General features: G+C 40.0%; 1 protein-coding gene across 3 annotated transcripts in view; it reads left to right on the forward strand.

Moving 5' to 3' along the window:
- The window catches only part of TUBGCP3 (tubulin gamma complex component 3), a 57,894-nt gene extending 35,506 nt beyond the window's left edge, over window positions 1-22,388 (forward strand). For all 3 annotated transcript variants that reach the window (XM_074910131.1, XM_074910151.1, XM_074910141.1), the window contains 13 exons: window positions 2,945-3,077; window positions 4,383-4,549; window positions 6,326-6,436; window positions 6,831-6,939; window positions 11,606-11,795; window positions 13,099-13,234; window positions 14,094-14,162; window positions 14,953-15,088; window positions 17,621-17,709; window positions 17,844-17,975; window positions 18,373-18,513; window positions 19,090-19,206; window positions 21,251-22,388. In XM_074910131.1, coding sequence (XP_074766232.1) covers window positions 2,945-3,077; window positions 4,383-4,549; window positions 6,326-6,436; window positions 6,831-6,939; window positions 11,606-11,795; window positions 13,099-13,234; window positions 14,094-14,162; window positions 14,953-15,088; window positions 17,621-17,709; window positions 17,844-17,975; window positions 18,373-18,513; window positions 19,090-19,206; window positions 21,251-21,409 — 1,689 coding nt within the window. In that variant the 3' untranslated portion in view covers window positions 21,410-22,388. The remainder of the gene's footprint in view (window positions 1-2,944; window positions 3,078-4,382; window positions 4,550-6,325; window positions 6,437-6,830; window positions 6,940-11,605; window positions 11,796-13,098; window positions 13,235-14,093; window positions 14,163-14,952; window positions 15,089-17,620; window positions 17,710-17,843; window positions 17,976-18,372; window positions 18,514-19,089; window positions 19,207-21,250) is intronic.
- Window positions 22,389-25,981: the final 3,593 nt, after the last annotated feature.

Here is a 25,981-nt window from a genome sequence, read left to right on the forward strand (position 1 = left end):
CTCTTCCTTTCCCTGAACTTTACTTCCTGGGAAAAGCTTTTTGTATTTCATATGTTTGGAAATGGTTTCCAGGATTAGTTGCTCTGTCATCATCCCAGGAAATAAGGTGAGTCTCACTGCTGTGTAGTTTTGTAGATCCTCTTTCTTGGAGAGGAGTGCTATTTGCTTTTCTCAGTCATTGGAAACCTCCTTTGATTGCTATGATACTGCAAATATAATTGTGAGCGGCCTTGCAGTGACATTGGCCAGCTCCTTCAGCACATGTGGGTGCATCCCATCAGGTCTCATAGACTTAGGAGCATCCAGTTTGTTTAATGTTCCCTAACCTGATCCTTCTCCACTCAGAATAAGTTTTCCTTGTTCCAGACTTCCCCTCCAGTCTCAGGTGACGTCTGGTATTGCCAGTGGCAAATCTTACCAAAAAAACAAGGCACAGAAGGCATTAAGTACCTCAGCCTTTTCCATTTTTCCTGTCACCACTTTCCCATCACCATTCAGTAGCTGGACCCACATTTTCCCTGTCTTCCTTTTGATGCTTTTCTTGTTGCTCTTCATGTTCCTTGCCAGACTTATCTCCAGTGTTAGAGTTCACGAATGTATTGAGCACACTGATTAAATGCATTCTGGTAGGAAACAGTCAATACAGTGTCTGTAAAGTTTTGCTGCACTAGCAAACTGGAGTTTCTGGGGATTACCCTCAGCACCTGACTCAAGGGGATCCCAGGAGGCATATTATGTTTAGAATTTCAAGAAGCCGCCAGCAAGGTTCCCCCCAAAGTCTGTCAAAGAAAGGAAGGAGATGCAGCAGTGGAGGAGAGATTTGCTTGTGACTTGAAGGCTGGGAAGCACAAGATCACACTGCAGGATGGAGAAGGGTCAGTAGTGTGCTCCCAAGATAGGTGCTGGCACTGGTTTTAGTTGATGATCTGGAGAGGGTAAGGCAGATTGAAATCTCCCAGTCTGTCAGTGAAAGTTTGCTAAAATTTGTACTCTGGGTGCTCTGTCCATGGCAAGGAGCAGCATGAGACAGTGGGTGAGCAAATAGGTGCTGGGGAGCCACAGTGGGTGGTACAAGGTGGTTTGTTTTGTTTTGTTTTGTTTTTTTATCAGGAGGAAAGCTAACCTAATGCATGCTTCCTCAGTGCTGGACTTGGCATCAGCAGGACCAATCTGGGAAGTACCTTGGTGTCCTCACAGGTGGTTGTCTGCACTGCTGGACTTGATGTGCATTTGGGCCCTGAGATCAAGGCAGCAGGTGTCAGTGTGTGTAGTCCTGATGGCAGTCTCTCAGACAGTGGGGAGGTAGACAGTGAGGAGGGAGAAAGTAAGCTGAAATCCTCAGGACTGTGGACAATTGCTCTGTCTGGGGAGAACGGAGATGGGCTGAGTCTATTGAGACTGAAAAGACACAGGAGAGCTGTGGCTGAGGCTTCCAAACTAATGAAGGATAAACGAAACATGAAGCTGTGGGACTTGGTGAATGGCTACGAGAATTGAGGAGGCACTGTGAAATTAGCAGGAGGTTGCTATAAAAGGTAACTTGCAAAATTTGTTTCCCTGGGATGTTATGGCAAAAGGCAGTACTAACAGGTTGAAGAATTGATTGTACAAATTTGTGGAAGGCAAATATGTAAACTGCTATTAGAAGGGCTGAGCAAGGATGCATCCTCTCATATTCTGAATGCTGTGATTGGGCTGCAAGGAGCCTAAGGATGACAGGCTGCAGAGAGAGGTCAACTTTGCATGCTCTTCTTGTACAGCACTGCCTTTTGTTGTTATTGGAGATGGAGTGGCAGTTCACTAGCCAGGATGCTGACAGAGGATGGCATTTCTTATGTACCTAATTGATGGAGCAGAAATCTTTAAGAAGTCAGGATTCTCAAGACTTGTGCCAAATTACTCTCGCCCAGAGGTGAGCTTGATGACTTCTCAATTTTATTTTAAAAAGTAATAGAAAAACTCTACTTTTTTGGAAGACACTTTCTTTACAAAACAGTACATTTCAGTTACTTGAAAACATGTAGAAAACAGTGTTTTGGAGTTGAGTACATCCAGAAGCTAATGAATTTAACTGGCTTTAAGGCTGAGTTTAATGTGGATGACACTAGTCTTAATTTTGATACGTTGTATTTGGCAATGTGTTGGATGTCAAACACAAGGTGGACTGGTTGTCACATACAGGAAACAGCATCTTTTCTAAGAGTTTGTCTGTTTGGACTGCTATAGGAAGTTGCTTCTGTATTCTTAGGTTGTGTCTTTGTCATGCTTACCCTGTCTTTACTTGTATGAGATGTGCATTTGCATATCAGATGCAAATATTTGGCTTTAATTTTCCAGGGTGTTAGAAGATTCACGATAGTTACATTGTGACAGATTTTTCTTATCATAGCTTTTAATGTGTGGGGTTTTGGGTATTTTGGGTAATTCCTTAATCTCACTGTATAGCTAATTTAAGTTCTGATGACTTCTGGAGGAAGACATTGAACAGAATTTGTTCCATTTTGAACTAAATTAAGCTGGCTGTGCAGTAATAAAAATTTTACCTCCTACACCCTTACTTTCCTTTAGATGTTTTTTCTGAGCATCTCTTTGGCCAGTGTTTACTGTCTTTCACAATCTCTGTTCACTTTTTGTTTGTTCTTCTCTCCTTTTGTTACTATCTAGCACCTTGCTTTCTTTTAACTTTATTTGCCTTCGTGCTCTGTCAGCCCTGCTACACATCTACTTGTCTCTGTCCTTTCACGTGTGCTTGACTCTCTATTTCCACTTGTGTGGCTCTCAGGTTTTGACCCAATGATTTAATGAGAGAGCATATAATAGTGGGTATTTCAAGTGTGTTAATTAAAAAGCTAACTTCAGAGCAAAAACTAAGAAACATCAGTTCTGCTTCAGTTTTGCCAGTTTTGTTCCTTGATGTGTATATTTCTGTTTCTAACTTGTTTAGTTGCAATTGGAAGATGACCAGGGTGTGAATTTGGGCCTTGAGAGCAGTTTAACACTTCGCCGTCTTCTAGTCTGGACATACGATCCTAAAATAAGGTTAAAGACCCTCGCAGCACTTGTTGATCACTGTCAAGGTCTGTTTGACATTAAATTACTGTTTCTGGGGAAGTTATGTTAACTGGGTGGTTGTGCATGCCAAAGGTGGATATCAATAATAGTACTGTTAGAAAATTAAGTAGCTAATTTAAAGGATTCTCTGTCTTTTAGTTTTAGCAAAAACCTGACAAATTATAGTGCTGTTTTGATACACTTAGACTTTTTCTGACTTTTTTTAAACTTGAGAAATCCTTCAAATTTTAAGCATGGATTTTTCATGCTGTTTTCAATTACTCAGTTTTAGTAATCTTTCAAAGAATGTTTTACTGTTTTTTTTAAAAAGTAAACCTCTAATACATCACGAAATGGTTGGCTTAGTCTCTTCACTGTGTATAAGTATTATGCTATTCCTCTATATATAATGGCATATAGGAGTCATTTGCAACTTGTCTGCAGATTCATTTGAAACAATTAAACTTTACAAATCTACAAATAGTGTGTGGCTGTATTGGCAATCAACAAGAAAATATTGAGGAGTGGTGTTGGAGTTGACCGGTAACTGACCCATAGGCTGTGCTTCTCTCTGAGGATACTTCAGCTTTGCTGTCTTTGAAAATAAATGGAGATTGTGGCCCTTTGGAAAGAGCATCTTAACTAAAAAAGCTTGCAGCTTCTGTTTTACCTTGATTATTGAAATTGGGGAGAATTTTTAAAATAAGGTGGGCTTTACTTTCAAGACATAAAAATTTTGAATGCTACAGCTTGTGCTGCAGGAAGTCTTCAAGCTGTGCAGCATAACAGCAAAACAAGTACTAGTTTGGGGGTTTTTTGGTTGTTTGGTTGGGTTTTTTTTAACAGCCTCTTACCTTTGAATTGCAAGAAGCCAGGAGATATTATCTAAAGGAGTTATGGGGGGAACTATAACCAAGAATCAGAAAAGATGTGTCTGTGTGCACACAGAATATCTGAGAGAGAGTCCAGTACATGAGAGCAGGAAAACATACTAAGGCTCCTTTAATGCTATTCTGGTGGAGCAGTGCGAAAGAAAAGAATCATAAAATCAACCTTTGTGTGTGATCTGATGCCTTGAAATTTGCATTTCTCCAAGCTACGGTAAAGTAGACAGAATACCGTGTCAGAGAACTGTGCTTAATGGTTCAGTGAGATTATTGATTCATACCTCAAAACCTAGGAATTCCCTGTCAACATTACAAACTGTACTTTTGCTACATTTTAGAATTGCTGTTCAGCAAGCTCTGAGTGACATGACTACCTAAAATCAATGGCTGTTGAATTTAAGGATGGTGTGTATATTTTTTCTTTATACATTTCTGATCTTACAGGGAGAAAAGGTGGTGAACTAGCCTCAGCAGTTCATGCCTATACTAAAACAGGAGATCCCTACATGAGATCCCTGGTTCAGCACATTCTTGGCCTAGTATCCCATCCTGTACTGAATTTCCTTTATCGCTGGATTTATGACGGAGAGCTGGAGGATACATACCATGAGGTAATGTATGTGATAGAATAAATATTTTATCTCTGTCGGTTTGCTTTGTGGGAGTATAATCCATGGGAAGTTTAGAAGAGAATTTGGAAAGTAGATTGTGATGGAAACATTTAACATAAGTAATATGTACAGTAATAGCATGAAATGTGACTCTTCATGGATTCAGTCAGTGTGATACCTGGAGGTTGCAATGATGCAGTATGTTGTCTTCAGTGGATCATACCCTTGGTCTGTTTAGTAGAGACAGAACAGTAGGCTAACAATAGATGCCTGCTTCTGAAGAGAGCAAAGTCATCTCTATCTTTTCTTGCTTAGTGTAACAGTAGTAATGTGTGCAGAGTTCTTTGAAACTGTTTAGAATGCAAGCCTTTATTCTTTATTTGAATAAAGTTCAGAATATTCCACTCTGACGACCTACTGTTAACTTCATAAATAACTTCTGTTTGCCAAATTGAGTAGAAGAGGCTTATGGTTCCAGAGTTCCTCTAGAAATTCTACAGTGTTATTTGTTCTGACTTCTGTAACAGCAATTTCTAGTAACTGTCCTTTTTCTTCATAGAAACATTTTTATGCCTTTTTAAGCTCTTACAACTTTTTCCTGTCTCCAATCAGTACAGTCTTTTTAAAGAGACATTTTTTTGTTCCAGGAAGCCAAAAAATCATTTTTAAAAATGGAGTACTTTTGAGACACATCTGAGTAACTTTACTTGAGTGTGAAATATGCTGTCTGATTTCTGAAATTGTCCATCTGAGTCAAAATTAACATGAGTACAAATACCATCCACAGCTGATCTTTAAGATCAGCATTAGGAGACCTGTGTGAAATGTCTATGAATTTTTATGGCTAGAAGTGTAAAATAGATTTTACTTTTTTCCCAGTTACTCCTCAGACATTTTCTCAGTTGTCTTTTGTTTTTTGTTCTATATCATTCATTAGCTTTCAACTCTTTGTTTAAAAATTCACATATGCACTCTTAAGAGTGTTCTTAATACTGAAAATCACTGTTGGATGTGGTATGCTGAAAGCTCCAATTGTCATACCTTAGACACAATTTCTGAACAAAGACAATTGGCCGTTCTTGGTGGAAATGGTATTTGGAAGCAGTGAAGAAAGTTCTTGTCCAAAAAATGGTTTGACAGCATGAGGACAGAATCCATCCACAAGTCATTTTAACAAAACTGACTATGTAGTTTTAGTTTCTTACAAATGAAAGTATTCTCTTGTGTGGAGTTGAGAGACCTTAGCATTTGATCACTAGTTCAGTTGCAGAATTTCTTGGGGGTTGTTTGTTGTTGTTTTTGTCTTTTTTCTGCAATTCTGCATTTGTTAAAATAGGAGGAAATCCAGAGGGGATTGAGTAAAAATAGAACCAGTAAAATAAAAGCATATTATAGTTATATTCTGAACTTTATCTCCTACCCTAACTGTATAACTAATTGCCAGAAAAAGGTATATGCTTCTGTATTTAATAGTGGAGGCTTTACAGAGAGTACACTTTGCCCTGAGGTAGTCAAGATTTCATAACATACAGAGGAGACTAAATTATTTGAGCTGTTCTTTAACTTTATTCTTCAGAGTTCATATTCATCAACATAAAAGTTACATATCAATTTTCAGGACAGTGCTGCATGTTAGCTATGAAAAAAATACTTTTTTTTTTTTTAGTTAAAAAACCAACTTGGAATATTTTTACTGTTTTCTGAATGCAGAAATGAAAGAATAGGGGAGAAAGTTTATGTTCATGTTTTGTTTTTAATATTTATTTCAATCTACAGTTTTTTGTGGCTTCAGATCCTACAGTTAAAACTGATCGGTTGTGGCATGACAAATACACTTTGAGGAAATCAATGATCCCTTCTTTTATTACAATGGAGCAATCAAAAAAGGTATGAATTCAAAAATCTTCTTATGATTTGTTTGCCCTATGCTGCTGTTTAGATTTCCATTAAGAAAACAGACTAAATTTAACAATAAATAATTAAGAATTTTAGAATTGTTTCCTGTGGAAGGCTCTAAGACTGTTTCTCCTTGCCATTCACTAACCGATAAATTTGTTTCAGGAGATCTCAAGGAGGGAAAAGAAGTTTGTGCTAAAACCTTTTTGTGTTAGCATTGAAGTTCTGGATTCCTGGGATTGGGATTGTGAAACTAAGAGCACAGAAAGATGACAAAATATCCTGTTGTTCTGGTGATTGCGGGTGGCTCTTTTGTTTGGTGGTCAGGTGGGGTTTTTTTTCCTTGCATGCAAATCACTTTTAAAAGAATTCCTTTTTTATTCAGGTCCTCCTAATAGGAAAATCCATAAACTTCTTGCATCAAGTTTGTCATGATCAAACTCCATCCACAAAGATGATTGCTGTGGCAAAATCTGCTGAGTCTTCGAAAGATGGTAGAGTATCAGTGTTGGTCAGCTTCTTCCCTTCGAACTGAGCTCTGTGAAATATGTGGTTTAGACTGTAAACTGACATTTTGGATAGTGGGGTGGAAAGGAGTACAAAAGTTCCATCTGCCCTAAAATACAGGTATTTCAACGGATGCTTGCATTTTACAAAAGATGCATGAAGATGCATATGTATAATTTTCTTTTCTTAATTTGATAGTTTGCTGGATCGTTGTTAATGTACTGGATTTCAGAATGAAACCATTTGGAAACCAGCCTGCTTTCAACTGACCTTTGTTGAGAGGGCTGGATTGGGTGTGGGGGTATTCTAAATTCTTACTGCAGCATTCCAGTACTTATGACTTCTTATCAAATATACTGCATCATACAATTCTATAATAATACTGAATTAATTCTGTGATTAAAAAATAATAAATAATTAATTGTAAATAAGAGAATGAGCAATAAAAACAGGCAGGACAAAAGCCTTTCTGTAAATGCACTCTACCACTACAGTATGTCCAAAGAAAACTGAGTATGTGGAAAGTTAGTAAAATCATTTTTCAAGATTACTTAAAATTGGGGTTGCTGTCTGTTGAAAGTTAAACCAAAACTTAACTATCAGAATTCCTTCAGGTTATTTCTTTCTATTTAGAAGAGATTTCAGTTTTAATGAATGAGAATTTATATAGTATTTGTGATTATTCTTTGGTGGCATAGTCTTTGCAGTGAAATTAACATTGTTATGATGAAAGATAGCAACTAATAAATGTCTAAAACAAGGAGACTTTATGTATAAATACTAAGCAGAGAAGGTAAAGCAGTGTGTAAGATGCTTCTACACCTGGGAGAAAGGACAACTTCCTTTCTTCTGGTGAAGGTGATATTTTACTACCGTAACTTCTTTTTATAACACATTTAATATACCAAAGAGAGTCTGACTGTTAAGATGTAGATCACTAGGATAATTTCTCTGCTGCTATTTTGTATGTAGTTTCTAGAAGTTATAATGATGTCCTACTCCTACTCGTATATCTGGCTTTTGCCAAGAGAAGAGTTATCTAAACATTAGTTTCTGTCAAATTCTTGGCTTACGTTTTCTAAGAACATGCTTCTTTGCACTTTTTTTGACATCTTGTACAATATTTCTATTGTGCATATTGTATTATAATTTTCTATTATCCTTGTAGTCAAATGACTTTATTATATATAACTTTGAAGCTTGGTTTCGTCGGATTGTCTTCCCCCCCCTCCCACCCCTACAGATTACTTTTGGATTAGTTTTCATATTAACTCTTCACAGTATGGACTTTTAGCGGGAGAACCTCTATGAAAGATATTTTTATAATTATATCCCATTCATGTCTGCAAGAATATTTAATCTAATAATATGGTTTTTGTACCGTGCAGTGTGTGCCTAGTGAAAGATGTGCTTAAAGTGTAGAGAGGGGTTGGGGTTAACTGAATAATGGCTATAAATGCATTTGAACCATTATGCTGCCAGTTACTCCTGAAAAAGGCAAAAAAGTCCTTTGGCTATACTACTTTTACCACTTTACACAGCATTTATGGTCATGGTTTTCCAGTATTTTTTTTTTTAATTTGCATTTGTTTCTCTCCTTCATTGAATGGAAGATCTGCACAAATACAGGTTCCCTATTATGTAGAGGATGAGAGCTTCTAAGCAAGTACTTTATCTTAAGTGCTGAGAATATCTGTTTCAGGCAGAAGAGCAGTTTTAGAAATGGATGTTATCCACTATATCTGCAGTGTGTTGAAGGTGTGCTGAGCTTAGGGCCTGCAGCCTAAATACCTCATAGTATTGCACTGCCTTAATTCTGCACGAAACTGCCTTTATATTTAGGGCTTTTCACCCATTCAATCCTGAAAGAACATTCTGTGTCAGTGATGTTGGAAATGCATCCAGTTGTCCTGGTTTGTGCCATCTGATAATATCCTGAGAGTCCTTTCAGATAAATACTTATAATAAGACAATGGAAGGCTAGGATACCAGCCTGAATTCTGGATGTTTTTTCTTATTTTAAAACTGACTGTTTCATGGGTCTGGCTGTATTTTTTTATTTCTTTAATTTAGTTTGGAACCTTAGCGCTCATGTTTCCCCAGGTTCCTTTTGTTGCTGGAGTCATCATGATGTAAAAAACTGAACATGTATTAAAACAGGAAGTCGGAGATGAAGAACTGTATAGAAGTTCATCATCTTGCCTGACAGGGGATTGTAGTAAGCACTTGGGGAAGAAGGACAGTAAAAAAAGCAGATAAAATGATCCCAGCTCCAATCTCTAGCTCTCCAAAGTTTGTGAACTTCTGAACCCAGGAATGACGTGAGACCAATATGTTCAATAGCAACTCATGGACCTGTCGGTCAGTGATTTTTTTTTGCCAGACCTTTTCTTGATCCATTTCTGGCATTTCACAGTGTCCTGAGATAACTTTGTACAGCTTTAAAAACTTATGCTTAGGCCTCTTGTTTGTTGATGTAGGCAACCTTTTTGGTAGTTTTGCATGTCAAGCAGGGATGTTGCATTACCTGTGCTGGTGTGCATGTATGCAGAGGTGGTGTTACAGCTACACACGTAAACTTCGTTTTTCTGGTCTCAGAGATGAAGGGCTGTGGCCAGGTTCCTTCCCTCAAGGCAAGCTGGCAATAGTACTAAGGAGAGGGGAAAGGCTGCTTTTTTTTTTTCTGCTTGGAGTAACAAGAAGTTGAGACTGGTTCATGTGTCCTCAGCCATAGTTACGGACTAATACACGCTCACCCCTACTTGAATGGAGGCAGGACCAGCATGTGTGACTTGGTAGGCTTGCCATAGGCAGACTGGGCAATTGTCTGTTGCCTGTTGGGTTTTGCCTGTGCCTTGAGTCAGTCCTAGGCCCAATCCCTGTGTCCAGTAGCTGAAGGTATTAGCTCATAACTCTTTCTGGGTTGGCTTGTTCCCTCTCGCTTTGCCCATTAGGCTCGCAGCATCTTGTGGAAGGACACTTGCAGGAACAAATAATTGGGGTATTGTAACTTACTGTGTTTTGTCTGTCAAACTCCTCTTAGCATTTTTTTTTCCCCCTTCTAAAAGTTCCTTCTTCTGAAGACAGCAGTGAAACCATGTGGCAGATCACATGGCTGGTACCACTGTGCAAGCAAGCAGCCACACTTGAACGCATCTTTGGAAGGCAGCAATTGAGGACAGGATCTGCTGATGAGAAAAAACTGGATGAAAGTTAGAATTGATTGGACTTTCTTGCTGTCCTGTACCAGTGAGACAAATACAAACAGATATTTTTCCCAGCAGTGCAACACTGCTGCATGCTTCTTTACCTGAGCAATGCAAGAATTGCTTTGTTAAATCACACCAGATCTTTGCTTGGACCAGAGTGAGCAGAGACCTTGGTGAATTGTTTTGCTGTCCTGGTTTGTTGCCACGGACTGGAAAGGGGAATTTGAGGATTCCTTTACTGCAGGCTGTATTAATTCTCACATCTCCTAAGCTTGATGTATGTTACTTGACTAATTAATATTCTAGTGTAGGGATTTTGAGCACAGCAATGTATTGCACGAGTGTTATCTCTTTGCCATCTCTGCATATGCTTGTGTTTTTGCTGTCTTATGGAGAGCTTCACAGGTTACTGAATGAGAGTTTGGAAACCTCAGGGAATGTTATTGAACGAGACAGTGTGAGGTTTCCCTCATTAAAGAGTGACTTCTTCATTTGAACCAATGTTTTATTTCTTCTTTAAAAGCATTTTATTAATTGAAGCTGAATCTCATCACAACATGAAACTTGGTTTTAATTTTTCCTGTCTGCAGTACAGGTTGGAACTAATCCTGGAGCAGGCAGTGCGCTGTCTTACACTAATTTGGTACCTGAATCTTAATTTTTTACCTTTAGAGCATTAATTGTGTAATTCAAAATTGTTGGAAGTGTGAGTATATCCTTTAATGCTGAATCTTAACAGTAGTTAGCAGTCCAGTGTTTGGAGTTTTACTCCATGTTGCCTGAAGAGGCCAGATTTCTTGATATCTCATAACAGCCTTATTGCAGTCACTTTTTTAATAAGCTTGTTGTAGAAGACAGTGAAATATGCTTCCTACTGAAGGGCAGTGTCCTACTTTCTGCCCTCAAATTGCCATGCATTAAAGGTGGAGAAGAAAACATTGGGTTGCTGGATGTCCCTCAGATAGCACAAGCATGTTCCCTCCTCTTTCATTCTGGCTTATATGTGGGAGCTCTCTTCTGTTGTATATTCTGACTGATTCTTTGATTTTTTTTTTTTTTTTTTTTTTCCTCCCACCCTTAGAAGTGACTTCTGATTTAGATTGCCCCCAGCAAAGCTTATCCCTAACTCTGAGCTTTTAGATCTCTTTCAAATTAATTTATTCTGTAAATTGTAGTATTTCACAAAGCTAAAAAAGAATCACTTTCCTGTGTGAAAGTGATTAAATAATGAGCTGTTATTGGAAAGTACAGGCTGGGCACAAATTAAAAGTAATAATGTTGAAGTATGGGCTGCTTTAGATTTGCTTTCACTTTGCCTATGCCAAATGTATAATATAGTGGATCGGACAAAATATCAAGTTGTCTGCTTGTATGTTTCAGTTCCAAAGCTTGTTTGCCTCAGTTTTTGAAAAATACTAATTTAATTTTAACTTTTGTTTTTTAGCTGCTGATTTGTTCACAGATCTGGAAAATGCATTTCAAGAGAAAATTGATGCAGCTTATTTTGAGACCAGCAAATACCTGCTGGATGTTCTCAATAAGAAGTACAATTTACTGGAACACATGCAGGCCATGAGGCGCTATTTACTGCTTGGTCAAGGAGACTTTATCAGGCATTTAATGGACTTGCTCAAGTAAGAGAGTGGGAAGGGTAATTAATTATGATGAATTTCTGATGCTTGCAAATGTGCATGATCAGCACAGAAACTGTTTCACTTTTGGAAGAGGACCCTTTAAGTATCTTATTGCTCAGAGGTTTAATTGAACAACTTTTAAATTCTATTTTGGGTTTAATTTCTTTGACCCCGAGTCTTAAATTTTGTTCTTCCTTTCGGTATGAAGTGTATAGAGTACCACTTCAGAATGTCTTGAAAATTTGCACTAATATAGATATCTTGACGCTGACCCTGTAACAGCCTTGAGGATGTCAGCGCTTCTCTCGCTCCTGTCAGCAAGTTTAAGCAGAAAAGTTCTGTTGCTTTTGATGCCACTAGTTAGCATTGCTGTGAATGTTAGGCTTTTGTATTTTGGAGGTGTTTGGTCCAAAGCATTGTGTCAACACCTCTCTACATTTTTTAAAATGTAATTGGTGCCTCACCAGCCTCTATATTAAGCACTCAGGTGCACCCAGAAGTATCAGTTTCAGTTCTTAAAGTGTATTTGCAAGCTCACTGTTTTTACATGCTGGTGCTACTGATGAAACTTAGTCTATCAAAAATGTCCTTTACAAAGCTTTCCTTTGGCCTAGAAAGGAGGCTTTGTAATAGAGCTTCCACTACCTTGTTTGTAAATCAGAATCAGCATTGTTTGGTGATGACTTGTACATGACCATGATTTTTTAATTGAAAATTAGTGTGAAGCAGAATAAGGTTGATTTGTGGAGTCAGTATTACATTTAAGGCAGAAGTAGTGAGGGGCTTTCCAATACTGATCATGGGGGAGAGGGGTAGTGCAAGGTGGTTGTTACTGGCATGTTGCAACTCTTTGGAAAGTTTAAGTTGCATGGATGGGGTGAGTTTTTGTGCTTCTGCCAGCACTTCTAAGCCTGTGAGATGGATATCAGTAAGTCTCTCAAAACTGAAATGAAACTATGGTTTGATGTGTTAATCATGTAATCTAGCTCATTTTAGATATGAATGCAACTCAAATTACAGAATAGTTATGCTATCAATCCTGGTAACTTCAAATCTGGCGTTAAGTGAGGATAAAGTTACTCTGCATGCTGATGGTCAGGTGTATAGCTGCATATGAATAGTCTTGTTCTGCTCAAATATTTTGCCTTTTAGTTTTCTTCATGGTTAAGACTGAAACAGTTAATACGAGAGGTTTTGAAAGTCTGTCAGAAAAGTGTTTTTACTGTGTGCTGCAGTTAGTACCAAACTGCTGCTGCAGAATAGCTCAGTAATATGCCATGACTGTTTGTTTCATAACCACCAGGCCAGAGCTTGCACGACCAGCCACAACCTTATATCAGCATAATCTAACTGGAATCCTTGAAACAGCGGTGAGGGCAACTAATGCCCAGTTTGATAATCCTGAGATTCTCAAACGACTGGATGTTCGACTTCTGGAGGTCTGTTGCATCATGGTGTCTATGACCTGAAACATACCCTTTTGTGTGTGTGTATACATGAAGACATATATGTGAAACAAAATTGTCATGTGTATAAGTAAATACATTCACATGCCTTTCCACTGAAGTCTACTTTGAATTATGTAAACCTCATTTAGTAAGTCATCTTTTCCCATTTCCTGCCTATTGTCTATTTTTATATCAAGCTGTGGGTGTACAGCTGTTTCATTGACAATACAAAGTTGGGTATTTGGAGGTCTAACAGTAACTATATGCATATCAAGCCATGGGTTTACAACCCTTTAATTGACAATATGGAGTATTTGGGGTCTAACAGTAATTGAAGCTCATGGCCCTGATTTGAGGTTCTGCAAACAGCTCCTCCTGCTGTTGCTCTTACAAGCATCTGGGGGGTGGTTTCTTTGTCAGCAGTAGTTACAAAGAGTGAAGCAATCAAAGTGCATTTCATGAAGGGAGACCTCTGCTAAGAAACTTGAGTTAATGAGAAAACTCCTGCCTCTGGAACTGGAGCTATCTGATGAACTGTAACATCTGAAATAAGTCTATATCTTAAACTGAGTCCTACCTAAGAAGTTTTTCCTTCCCTTCCTTTACTAGCCCCAATGGAAAAACATTGACAAACATGAACATTTGGGTGAGATGAATCCCACCCTTGTGTCAAACTTCGATTTGTTTTTGCTTTATCTACTACTTTCAAGAAGGAACTCCCTGTATCTCGAATTGATGTGGGTGCTTGTTTTTTCATAGGCTGTCAAGAATGGAAGAGTATGCAAGAGTTGGTCTTGAGCACTAGTATGCTCTGATTATACACTGAAAGTAGCATATCTTTTTAATACAGGTATCTCCTGGGGACACTGGATGGGATGTCTTCAGCTTGGACTATCACGTGGATGGGCCAATAGCAACGGTAATGTCATATACTGCTGGCTGTGAACATGTCACAGATACTGAATTGAATTGCTAAATATTTTTTTAGTGAGATAACTTTTTTATTCTGGAATGTAAGATCAGAGAGACTTCTTTTTTTTTGGCATCTAAGATGCACCAGCTATAAACAGTAGAGCAAAAATCTCAATTCTTATAAATTAACTGAGAGTGATGAAAAGCTACATTTAAAACAATCATTACCGAAAATCAGTAATTCATTTGTTACAGCAGAGCTTTTAGCAAGTATTTAATAAATAGAATGGTTCTCTTATTATTAGTCTGTAGCTGCTAATTTGGGATAATTTGCCAGGAACTGAAGAAGGTATTTGAGGAGAACCTATTTGTACTGTCTAAATGAAATTTGATAGCTAGCATTCATTAGCACTACTGAGAAAATAGCTGCAGTATTGATCAGAATGCATTTAGCCTCTATAAAGAACTTGTAAATAACTTTTTTTAAACAGGGTGTCAAGATATGAGTCTGGCTGAAGGATTTTTTTATATGTAGTTTGAAAAGAGTGAAATGCTTAGACTTTATCATATTCATCCCTTCTTCCTGCAGTGTCTTGTGCCTACTTGAATGTTTCAGTATCTCAGTTCAGCTTTTGAAGAATCTTTCCAAAAGCTCTGGGGTTTCCAGGAATTTTGTTTTGATGATATTTAGCAATAAACTACATGGGTCAGATAGGATGGACTGTGAAGAGGTTCTTGGTCCTTCAAAACACATGGTATGTCTATTAATTTATACTGATACTTTGTTTGTTTTGTAGGTCTTTACACGTGAGTGCATGAGCCACTATCTAAGAGTATTTAATTTCCTTTGGAGAGCAAAGCGAATGGAGTATATTCTTACTGATATATGGAAAGGGCACATGTGCAATGCAAAGCTGCTGAAAAGCATGCCAGGTGAGAAAGGCCCAAACGGATGACGTATTTGTAAACTGAATTTAGAGAACTGCATCTTATTTTCAACTGGGGGGGGGGGGGGGGGGGGGGGAGTTTGTTGGGACAGACGAATTTTATATTGTGGCTCCTTGATTAATGGTACATGATGATGAAGATAAAAGAATGTTATTGTAAAATGAAGTTTCCTGCTTCTTGGTTTACTTAATCCTTGGCTGTGAGTTTTTGTAGCAGTGAGCAAATGAAACATCCCATGTCTCTGGAAAAAGACTGTTACTTTCCATCCCCTTTTATTCATCTTCCTTGATGCCTTCCTATCTGTATCCTGTGTCTCCCTCTTTCTTGTGCTGGAAGTAGTAAGTCTCACACATAGACACTTGTGAATTTACTAGTTTTACCTTCACTCATTCCCTGTGCTTTTGTTTAGCAAAAGCAGAAGAGGCTGAGAAGAGAAATGCATGTTTGAGAAGAAACAGGAAAGCTCTTAAGTGTAGTGGCTCTGGTGTATGTTTAATAGACTGAGACTTTTTGATCCTGCTTCTTGGCTGAGAATATACTCATACTTGTGACCATCTGTACTGGCTCACTCTTGACTTTTTTAACCTATGTATATTTCTCTCAGTAAGAAATAGCTATTGAAGGTTATGCTTCTTTGTGGCACAGTAATATTTACAAAGATATAATACATTTGTGGTTTCATAATTAAGAACGCTTTGGTGTGTGGACATCTTGGCCTCAGAAGGTCACTGGGAAAGAAGCTCTTGTGAAGTCTGCTCTAGTGCACAGGGCTGATCTCTGGAATTGCACAGGATGACTAGGTTTTATTTGCTTCTGTGAGATAGGATTTGGTTTGCTGTCATTTCGCTGTCCCAAATAGGTGCTTGTTTGTTTCAAAACTAGTGGTCTATTGCATTCTTGCTTTCTGTTCCCTTTGAGAGTAGGGTGCAGTTAAGAAATTTTATTCTCATCACCTGAGGGTCTTCAGGCTGGAGCTGTCTCCATTGCTAGGGTTTTATTTGTTCTTTTGTTCTCCAGAGGAAGTTTGGGGTTTTTCTTCCTTTTTTACCCCCCTGCCCACACACACGACTACCCCTCCCCCTTTGGGAGGCCTTTCTTACGCTTTGCCAAGGTGCAGTCTTCTGTAGATAAAACCCCAGTTGCAAGACCTGTTCTGCCTTCTGCCCAGAGGTACAGGGGTCTCTTTCTCACTGACATGTCTAGGTTGGAAGCTGCAAATACAATTTTTTTCTGAAACACATGGATAGTTTACCCCAGCACTGATTTGTGAAGTAGTAGAACTTGCTTTTATTTTCTCTCTCCCTCTCCCCCCAAAACAACATCTTGCCCTTCCAGTCACAGAGCACCAAGTGGAAGACAGTAACTGATAGGAGGAAGCAGCTGCAGGGTCTTTTGTTTTTCAGCCAGAACGAGGTAGCATTAACTTTCAAGGATAGCTTCATTTGCAATTGCCAAAAAGTCTTAACAGCCAGGGATGTTAATGTTTTAAAGGAGTACTTCTAGACAGTAGTGTCAAGCTCGCTCTTTTCCTGTCAGTAGTTGGAAGAGAAAACACAGATGTCTCCAGCTCACCAGTGTTGAAGGACTTCTGTTGTTTAGACAACCCTGGAGGTTTGGTTGGGTTTTATTTCATTGATTCTATTTATAAATGCAAGATAATGTGTTAGGGATAGCCTTCCTGAAAAGGCATAAGAAATGGAGAACAGAGTAGCACAGAGTAGCTTGTTGTAATATCTTTCAGATCATTGGATGGTCCTGTAACATACCAAGATAAGAAAATTTTATAGTAGTCTCATATCTTGTCTGCAGTGGCAAATTACTTTGGCAGCTTCTTAGAAATTACTTTCTCTGTCTGAATATCTGCCTGATTCCAGAAGGCTGAATATCTTCATTTCAGATAATTTTTGCAGCTGATGGTAAGCTTGATACTCCCCTTCTGCAACAGAGGTACCTTCTCCTACAGGTGGGCAGCTGAGGCCATTAGTGACTTAACTGTGGACTCTATCATGGATCAGGGAATTGCGCCTGGACTGCCTCAGCCACAACTTCCCTACCCCTGTCACAACCACCCTCTCTTTTGGTCTCGGTGTAGAAATACAATACTCGGTGCAAAAATACGCTGTCTGTGACTTGAAGGCTAATGGTAAGAGTTGTGAGAGGCTTCAGAAGTAACTGCAAATCTGTGGCCTCAGGTTTTCAACCGAAAGAACGCACGGGACATTAACTGTATTTTGGTGTCTTGGGACTGAGAGGTTCTTTTTCACTTGTGATACTCAGCAAGTTTCCAGCACTGTCTAATAAGCACAGTCAGTGTCATTTTTGTCTCACGTGTTCTAGGAGTTAATTGTGCAATGTTCTTTGCTTATCTGTTACCAGCCAGTATTGCTGCTACCATCCAAGATTAGCGGCTGTTTTCTGAAGTATTCAATTTGGTAGAAAGAAGTTTACCAAGCTGGTTTGATGGCTGTGTATGTCCTTGCAGTCTTTAACATGCCATCTCTTTGGATTTTTTTACAGAGCTTTCTGGGGTGCTGCATCAGTGTCACGTTCTGGCATCAGAAATGGTCCATTTCATTCATCAAATGCAGTATTACATTACATTTGAGGTATTCTCTATCCACCCAATTAGTTGCTTAAAAATGAAGTACTTTTAATATTCTGTATGTGTTGTGTGTCTTAAATTTCAAAGAGCTTGTCATCTAGCAAATCAAAACAGCCCAATCCTGAATCATTGCTCCAGGTGCTTGAGTGTTCGTGGGATGAACTCTGGAACAAGGTCCAACAAGCACAGGACTTGGATCACATCATTGCAGCTCATGAAGTTTTTCTAGACACAATCATAGCTCGGTGCTTGCTGGATAGCGATTCCAGGGTAAGTGTTTTCCTTTGCATTAAATTGTAGCTTTGTGACCTTCGCTTACACATTAGGAAACACCTTATGTTGTAGGAGCAAGGGGAAATGTAATTTTTCTTCCTTTGATATAAGACCTTATTATGGTAGGCTCTGTACATAATCCTCAGACACAGTTGACAGATTCTCGTTACAAAACTTGTTACAATGTGGGCCAGTTGGTTTTGGTCCTAAGAAGCTGTGTGATTATGCAACAGCAGACTTGGGGCTTTGCAAAACAGTCTCTCCAGCTGTGTGTAAAAAATTAAAAAAAATAAAAAAACAAAATCAATTTACTCATGTTCTGAAGAATGGTAACAACTTAAAACTCTTCTGCTGTACAGCCGTTTCATTGTTTTGTTGCTTAACTGTCTCACAGGTGCTTCTCAACCAGCTTCGAGCTGTTTTTGATCAGATCATTGAGCTCCAGAATGCCCAAGACACAATGTACAGAGCTGCTTTGGAGGAGTTGCAGCTGAGGTTGCAATTTGAAGAGAGGAAAAAACAGCGTGAGCTGGAGGTACAGTAAGGATATTACTAGACTCTGAAAACTGAGGCAGATATACTTGTCTTCTGATACATGGAAGATTTTAGATATCACGTAAAGGTGCAGCAAAAATGAAAAATGTAGTTGGGACAAATGTAGAAGTCATCAGCAGTAGCTGGTGAATTCAAACAAAACTGCTGAATGGTGTTTTTTGTTTATCTTGCCCAAAACCTCTAGGTGAGTAGATCTAGTGGGCTTTGGAGGATGAGAAATTTAGGGTACTTTCAGGTGAAGGAAGTGGAAGAGGCTTTAATATTCTGAACCCTTTTGCAAAACTGCCATAACTCCATGCCTGCCTCCCTGCTGTCAGTCTGTGGGACACGCAGTGCTGATGTGAGACTCACCTGCTTTGCTAACCTCAGATTTCTTTCATGTGCTGTACAATCACCAAAAGTGACTGATAGTTTCAATATTAGAAGTTCCATGTTTGGCTTTCTACCGCAGTGGTTGGTTTGTATAAACATGGTGGTTTAGCTGGGCAGAAGTGGCCCAGTTAGCAACTTTCATCGTGTGATGCTTGACCTCTTAATTCATTTGGTCTCTATGTAGGGCAAGTGGGGTGTAACTGCGTCAGAAGATGAAGAAGAGAGCAGGAGGATGAAAGAATTTCAAGACTCAATACCCAAAATGTGCTCACAGCTGCGAATACTCACTCACTTTTACCAGGTGCCCCTTAAATTATATTTTTTTAAAATACGGATGCTGAGCTTTGATATGTAGAAACCAATTTCAGATGCTGAGTAGGTGTAACTTCTGTATTTGTGTGAAGTTTGTGGATCTAGGTCTTCATTTTTTGCTTCTCTACTTAGAAGCCTGTATTCACTGTTCCTCAGCAGACGGTAGGTTTTCTGATCGTGTATGGGAATGTGCCCAGGCTGTTGTCTTTAATGGTAATTATTCTGGCTTTGTCTTAATTTGTTATATCTGATTCTAAAGCTCCCATTTCCCAGAAATACCAACTGTTAGATTTCAGGGAAAGCATTCCAGAAAGCGATGAAAGGGAGGGACACAGCACTGTGTGCCACAGCAGCCTTTCAGGATTAGACCTCAGGTCAGCTGAAAACCAAAACCCTATCACAACTCATCGTTTGACTTGGACACACGACATGCTCTTGGTGTAGATAATCTACCTTTTAACTTCTCTTACTACCTTTGGCCTGCCTGGTTAGGATTTTTGAATAATGTCGATACTGAGTTTGACTTAAAGCTGTAGGGCCTGCTTTCTTCCTTCTTAATATTGATATTTCTTGCATCTTTCTTTCTTATTTTAATATCCACAAATACACATTCAGACAAATACTAAACATGTAAGCATGCATTGTTTCCCTAGGTAAACAAATGAGGTTGAAGTGGTTTTATTGGGTTGTTACCTGTGCGTTTGTTTTACCTTGTAAGAGTACAATTAGTTCTTTATATCAGTTACAATTGTGACTTACTACCTGTACGGCATGTGCAGAGCACTTCTCAGTCCTTCTCTCTGGTAGTTTGCATCAGATAAGTTTCTGTATTGCCTATAGCTTTGCCAAGCTATAGGTAATGTGGATGAAGTGCTGCATTGTCAAAAGCGTTCAGTTCACAGGGAAGTTTGAGGGAAAAATAGAATAGTATCCAGGTTATAAAATACTGGTGGCTTTTGTTGAGGGTTGTAGAGATCCTGAGCTTTGATGAGAGGACTTCAAATCTGGGAGGAATTTGCTCCTGGGTTATATTGCAGTTCTCTCTGCCAGAGGAAAATGGAGCCAAATTCTTTAAGTGTAGGCTGTCAATAGATTATAGTTTCTGTGCTCTACAGTGTTGCTCTAAGTTGGCAACATAGCTTTTGCCTGCTTGGACTGTATTCCTGCTGAACCCTACTATGGATTTTCCTTGCAGGACTCCCCTGGCCAGCCTTGGTCATCTTTGGAAGTGATGGCGGGCTCTGTGGGCATGTCCGTGTTGGTATTTAGCAGAGATCAGGAATGAATTCTTCAGTTGAGTCTTTCCATCCTCCCAAAGCCCTCTCCTTTCCTGAATGCTATGGAGCTCCTGCAGCCCCTTGGCTAGAGCTGAACAGGAGGATGGGTTCAAGAAGTGTACTTACTGCATGCCAAGTGCAAGTCCCACATAAAAACTGTTCCAAATGTGTAGAGTCTAGCTGTTGGGTCAGTAGCACCGACTGAGCTATTGGGCAGGTGCTCTGCTGTGCTGGGGTGCCACTTGTTGCTGGATATCCTACATCAAATACATAGTTTTGAAGCAAGCAGTGGTCTAACGTTGGCCTGGCCTGTGTTGTACGTATAACGTGGAAAGACGTTGAGGTCTTCTGTTGGCCTGGGTTGGGTCCTGAAGGTGTCCCAGGGGTGGTGGGGCTGCCTTGGGAGGGCTGGGGCAGGGGCACAGGGGCAGCTCCCCTGCAGCCTGGAAGCCTTCAGACAGATGGAGGGTGCCTGCAAGACACAGAGTGGGAGCAGTTTAAAAGACTGAGCTGTTTACATTGGAGACTGATGTGCATGGCAGACATTTGAAGATAAAATAAAGCTCTGGGTTTTTGAAGAAAGAATTAATCCAGCTGATAACTGATTTGCTAACAATTGGTATAAATGCTTGTGCTTGCCTTTTTCCAGATTCCCTCTGCCTCCTTGCCAGGCCTGGGCACTACCTGGCACCCCTGTGCAAAACACACCAGTGATGTCTTCTTAGCTGTCTCTTGGGTTTTTCTTTCTCCTTTTAGGGAATCGTCCAGCAGTTCTTGGTCCTGCTGACAACCAGTTCTGATGAAAGCCTTCGGTTTCTTAGCTTTAGATTGGACTTCAATGAACATTATAAAGCAAGGGAGCCAAGGCTTCGTGTGTCGTTGGGCACTAGAGGCAGACGAAGCTCACATATGTGAAACAGCTGCTAAGGACGGCACCTCGGTATCCGAAGGATGTTGAACCTCTTGTTGGACACGGCAATCAGTGTTGACATCATACAACCAAATTGTGCGTGATCAGTGTCTACCATTTCTGCAGGCAATATGTTTTCAGTCATGTGATTGTGTGACACTGTATAGCAGAAAGCAAAAAAGTAGGGTTTTTTTACACTGACATTTCTAGGATTACCAGACTAAATGAGCTGATTGAACCTCTTCCAGTCAACTTCTTAAATCATCCTTTTAAACAGATGGTAATTTTATTTGAAGCTTTCTGAGCTCTCTCCATTGTAACTTATATCTGTGTCAAGGAAACTGCATCTTTTGTTTATAGAAAGCACCATTTCCTTTTTTTAACAAGAAAATAAGAAGGTTATTTTTTCTATATGTACTTGTTCTATTTGAAGAGAGCTTTTGTTAAAGCAAACAGATTAGGACCCAGACCTAATGTTCTTGTTAAGAAGCTATACAGCATTTCATTATGCTGATTTTCAGTGTTGTGATGTGTTTGATCGTGTGAGAAACTTTGTATCAGGAGACATAAACTTATATTTAATTTTTTTGCTGTTTTCAAAGTTAACAAACTGAAATAAAAAGTTCAGTAAGGAAATTCTATGGTTACTGTACAGGAGAAAACTATAGAAGCAGAGCAGGAGTGTGTCTGTTGCACCTAAGATCTAAAAAATGAAGTTAAAGCCTAAGCAGTGTGAAAGGAAAGCATTGGTTAAGATTGAATTGAAGGAAATAGTTGATGTTCAATATCAGATGTGTAGAGACAAACTGACTTGGCTAATGTTGATTTAATTCTCTTCCCTTCCCTATTTTTTCACTGTAAATATTTATATATTGCTGTCCAGATGTTGGGGAGAGGGGGACTCTTCTTTGCAAAGTTGTCATTATATCAGGTCATTTATTATGTTCCACAAGTGCAAGCTTAGAAAAATAAAAACACAATTATCTTTCAAACAAGTGTTTTGCTTTTTGTAATTGAACAATTATCATTTTTCCACAGGGTAAGAAAGGAGAAGTTTCCAGTTAAGAGTGCATCGATTTACAGTTCCCTACCCATTACAGGATTTTGGTACTAGTCTTATCTATACTTAGAATTGTGATCATTTAATTAACTAGCTAATTACCCTCAGATCAACCATGTCTGTGGCCTTTTTTGCCCTTTGCCCTTACTCTGCTTGAACACCTGGGAAGCAGAGGTGCCTCCCAGGCCACACAGGCGAGGCTGCTGTGAGTCATAATGGAGGTGAACTCTGGTGGGGACAATGCGCTGACTTGCAGCTCTGTACTAGCAAAGTTTGCCCTCCAGACACCAGGATTCCTGTTACTGTGCAGGTCTTGGCATCCTTGCTTTTGTTAAATAAAACATGTAAGGCTTTTAACCCTGTGCCCTTAAAGGGCCCGTTGGTGCAGCTACCCTTGTGGGGACGGTACTTGCAGGCATCATTTCAGCTGTTAGAAAATATGGTCTCTGAAGCCAGTGATATTCTGTGTGCCAAAGGAAAGCTGAAGGATGCTGAGCTTGGCTTCACAAGGCTGCAAATCACTTGACAGGCAGGAGTACTCTGGTTTTGTGGGAGTGTATTGTTCTTGTAAAGTCTGAAAGAACTCCAAAGCTTTTGTGATTGTGTTTTGGCTAAAACTGTTGGGGGGAAAAAAATTAGCTTCATGGGCGCTCTTTTAGCCATTGCCTTGAAAGGCATATTTCATGATCCTATATGTCAGTAGACAGTCCACAAGCCAGAGAGGCAGCATCAATGGCAGAATGAGAGAACAAGTTCCAGAGGAAAGTTTAGTTCCCTTTGCTGCTAAAATGAATTCAGCAGCATGCAGGAAACCTGCAGTAGTGGCCATGGTAGGAACGATCATTTTGAGATGATTCTACAGAATCTGTTGATCAGGGAGGAGTCCTTCACTGCTGCAGGTTTTGCTCTGACTGTCAGGCTGAGGGGCGCATTTTGAACACATGGCACAAATTACCTGGGTGGGTGGGGACCTGCCATTGTCCTTGGGGCTGCTTTGTGGGTAGAGACCAGTCTTTTATCCCCTAACCCAGCAGCTGTCATCAGTGTTTCAATCTACATGTTTTTTGTAGCTTCCAATCCTACAATTAAAACTGATCAGCTGTAGCATAACAAGCATAGCTTCTGGAAGCCAGTGACACCTTTTCAGGTAAGATGGAACACGGAAAAAAATGTATAGACAAAAAGATGGATCTTTGTGATCATCTATTGCCCCTATACTGTTAGGGCCCAATTCTCAGCAAGAGAGTGGATCCGAAGTTCAGCAATAAATACTTCAAAGCTTCCTTTGGGCTGGAAATAACTATGTTAACAACACTGTCATAATAAATTAGATGGGAGTTCTAACACTTCCAACCAGAGCAGCAAATTATGACTGGATGCATTGGTAAATATTTGACAGGCGAGGCATGGAATAACCTGTCCAGCACTGCCGGAGAATTCCCTGGAAGTGGATGGGAACTGTTCCTGAGATCTTCAATTTCTTAGACAATGGTATCTACTCCTCTCTCTTGCCCAGAGATTGCTTTGCCTGTGCCTGTACATGGGGAAGAGCCATCAGCTCTCTCTGACCCTCTGACTGCCAGGTGGAGGGAGGGGTCTGAATCCCTGGCCTGAAGTAACCAGGCCAGCTCTGCTGTAATATCCCCTGGAAGTGGATAGGAGCTAGTGATGTCACCTTTAATTTTTATAGCAATTTCAGCCATTTTTTTATCTTTTGCTGATTTATGCTTTGCCTTCACCGGCAGCTGCGTCTTCCCTCTTTGGGGCACTGTCAGTGTTACCTAGTGCTGCTTTGCTGCAATACAAAGAATGGCTTTTGTGAAAAAATCTTCATATGGATGAAGGAGGAGCCTTATTTTTATAAAGCTCTTGCAGCAGACATGCTAACAGCACTGCCTACAGCTAACTGTGCTCCAGGTTGCTGTCCCTAGATATGCTTCACTGTGCAGAGCAGCCATCTCACCAATAATGCTGGTTAGATGTAACTTGAACAGCAAGTTACATAGGTGATCCAAAGGTGATTTTGGAAGGAGAAAGTATGGGAAAATAGTGTCATAACAGACAAAAAGGGATGGTTGTGTCTAAATAGGATGCTGGTCAGTATGTTTTTCTACCTTTGCCCTTCACCTGATCAGTGCAGCCTTCCCATTTTCCTGGGTGTGTGTGATGGGGGTCTGAGTGCAGCAACTGGAGTGGGATTGCAGGTGGGAGGTGGCCTGTGGTGCCAGCAACTGCGCACACTGCAGTGAGAGGATGTACGTATCCCGGGGTGCACTGCTGGCAGGACTGTGTGTAAGCCCAGCTGCTGGAGAGAGCCACGTTGGTACTGTGAGCCTTGCAGAAGGTGTTGGATTCAAGGAGTTAGTGATGTTGAACAGGTGTGTCTGATCTGCTGGGGCTTGAGCAGCCTCAATGTCAGCATGAACAGCCGCTGTATGGGAACCTGCTCCAGGGCATGGGGAGAAGGAAATCCTCCATGGGTGGGACCTGCAGTACACCATGCGAAAATCCATCCAGGTTCTGCCCAGTGCTGCACAAAGTCGGGGTGCCCAGCAACTGAAGGGGTATAGGTTTTACTTGCTACCTGTATTCCTCTTTTTATCCTATTTATAGTCCTGGTTTTATTCTGTTGTATTAAAACAGCTATTTTGTTAAGCCATTTGTAGTCAAGCCTTTCTTACTGAGATCCAGAAAGAACCCTGAACCTCTCTCTCTCACTGGCCTTCTGGTGCAGAACATCACTGTACTGGTAAAAATAAGTTTTTTATATATATACACTATATATATAGATAGACACACTATATATAGATCTCCCACTAATACATATCTGTATCTCCCACTAATGGACCTCCATGTAGCTCAGCCAGAGAGGGGAGCAGGGTGAGGCTGTTGGTGCTGCCTGTGTTCATGTGAGTGCTCAGTGTGTCTGTCTGGGTTGACCTTTGTGGCCGGCCGTGTACTTATATACATATGTGGTGTGTGCATATGCCTATAAGGGATGCATCCTGAGCCTTGCTTAGGGTGGAATTGCAGCAGCCTCGCCTCTGTCAGGCTGCTGGATTTAGCAGTTCCTAACAAAAGTGAACGACAGATGATCTGACATTTCATTTGTGCCTGGAGACCAATACTGAATTGCTACATAAATGTGTGCAGTTACTATAAAAGTTGACAACCTCCTGTCACAACTGGACAAGTGGCTTACCTTACAGGGGGTGGCAGCAGCACCGTTCAGGTACGTTTCTGAAGAGAAACTTATGAGTTTTACCTTTTCACTTTATTTTTTAACACTGAACTGCTTATCAGTGTTACAGTCACTGTAAAAGGCTAATCATTTTTTTGTAAGGTATGTAATGTGGGCTTCTGGCTGGTAATTTCTATGTTTTGCTGTTGGAGTTACAGTGTCTGAAAACACAAATACAGCTCAGTGCTTAAGCAACCATGTCTCCAGGCTGAAACAGGCCCAGCCCGTCCTGCTCTCTACATCCTATCCTTGGGCCATCACGTGCTTTGCTCCTTC

Source organism: Athene noctua, chromosome 1 (assembly GCF_965140245.1).
Source record: "Athene noctua chromosome 1, bAthNoc1.hap1.1, whole genome shotgun sequence".
Taxonomy (NCBI): Eukaryota; Metazoa; Chordata; class Aves; order Strigiformes; family Strigidae; genus Athene; species Athene noctua.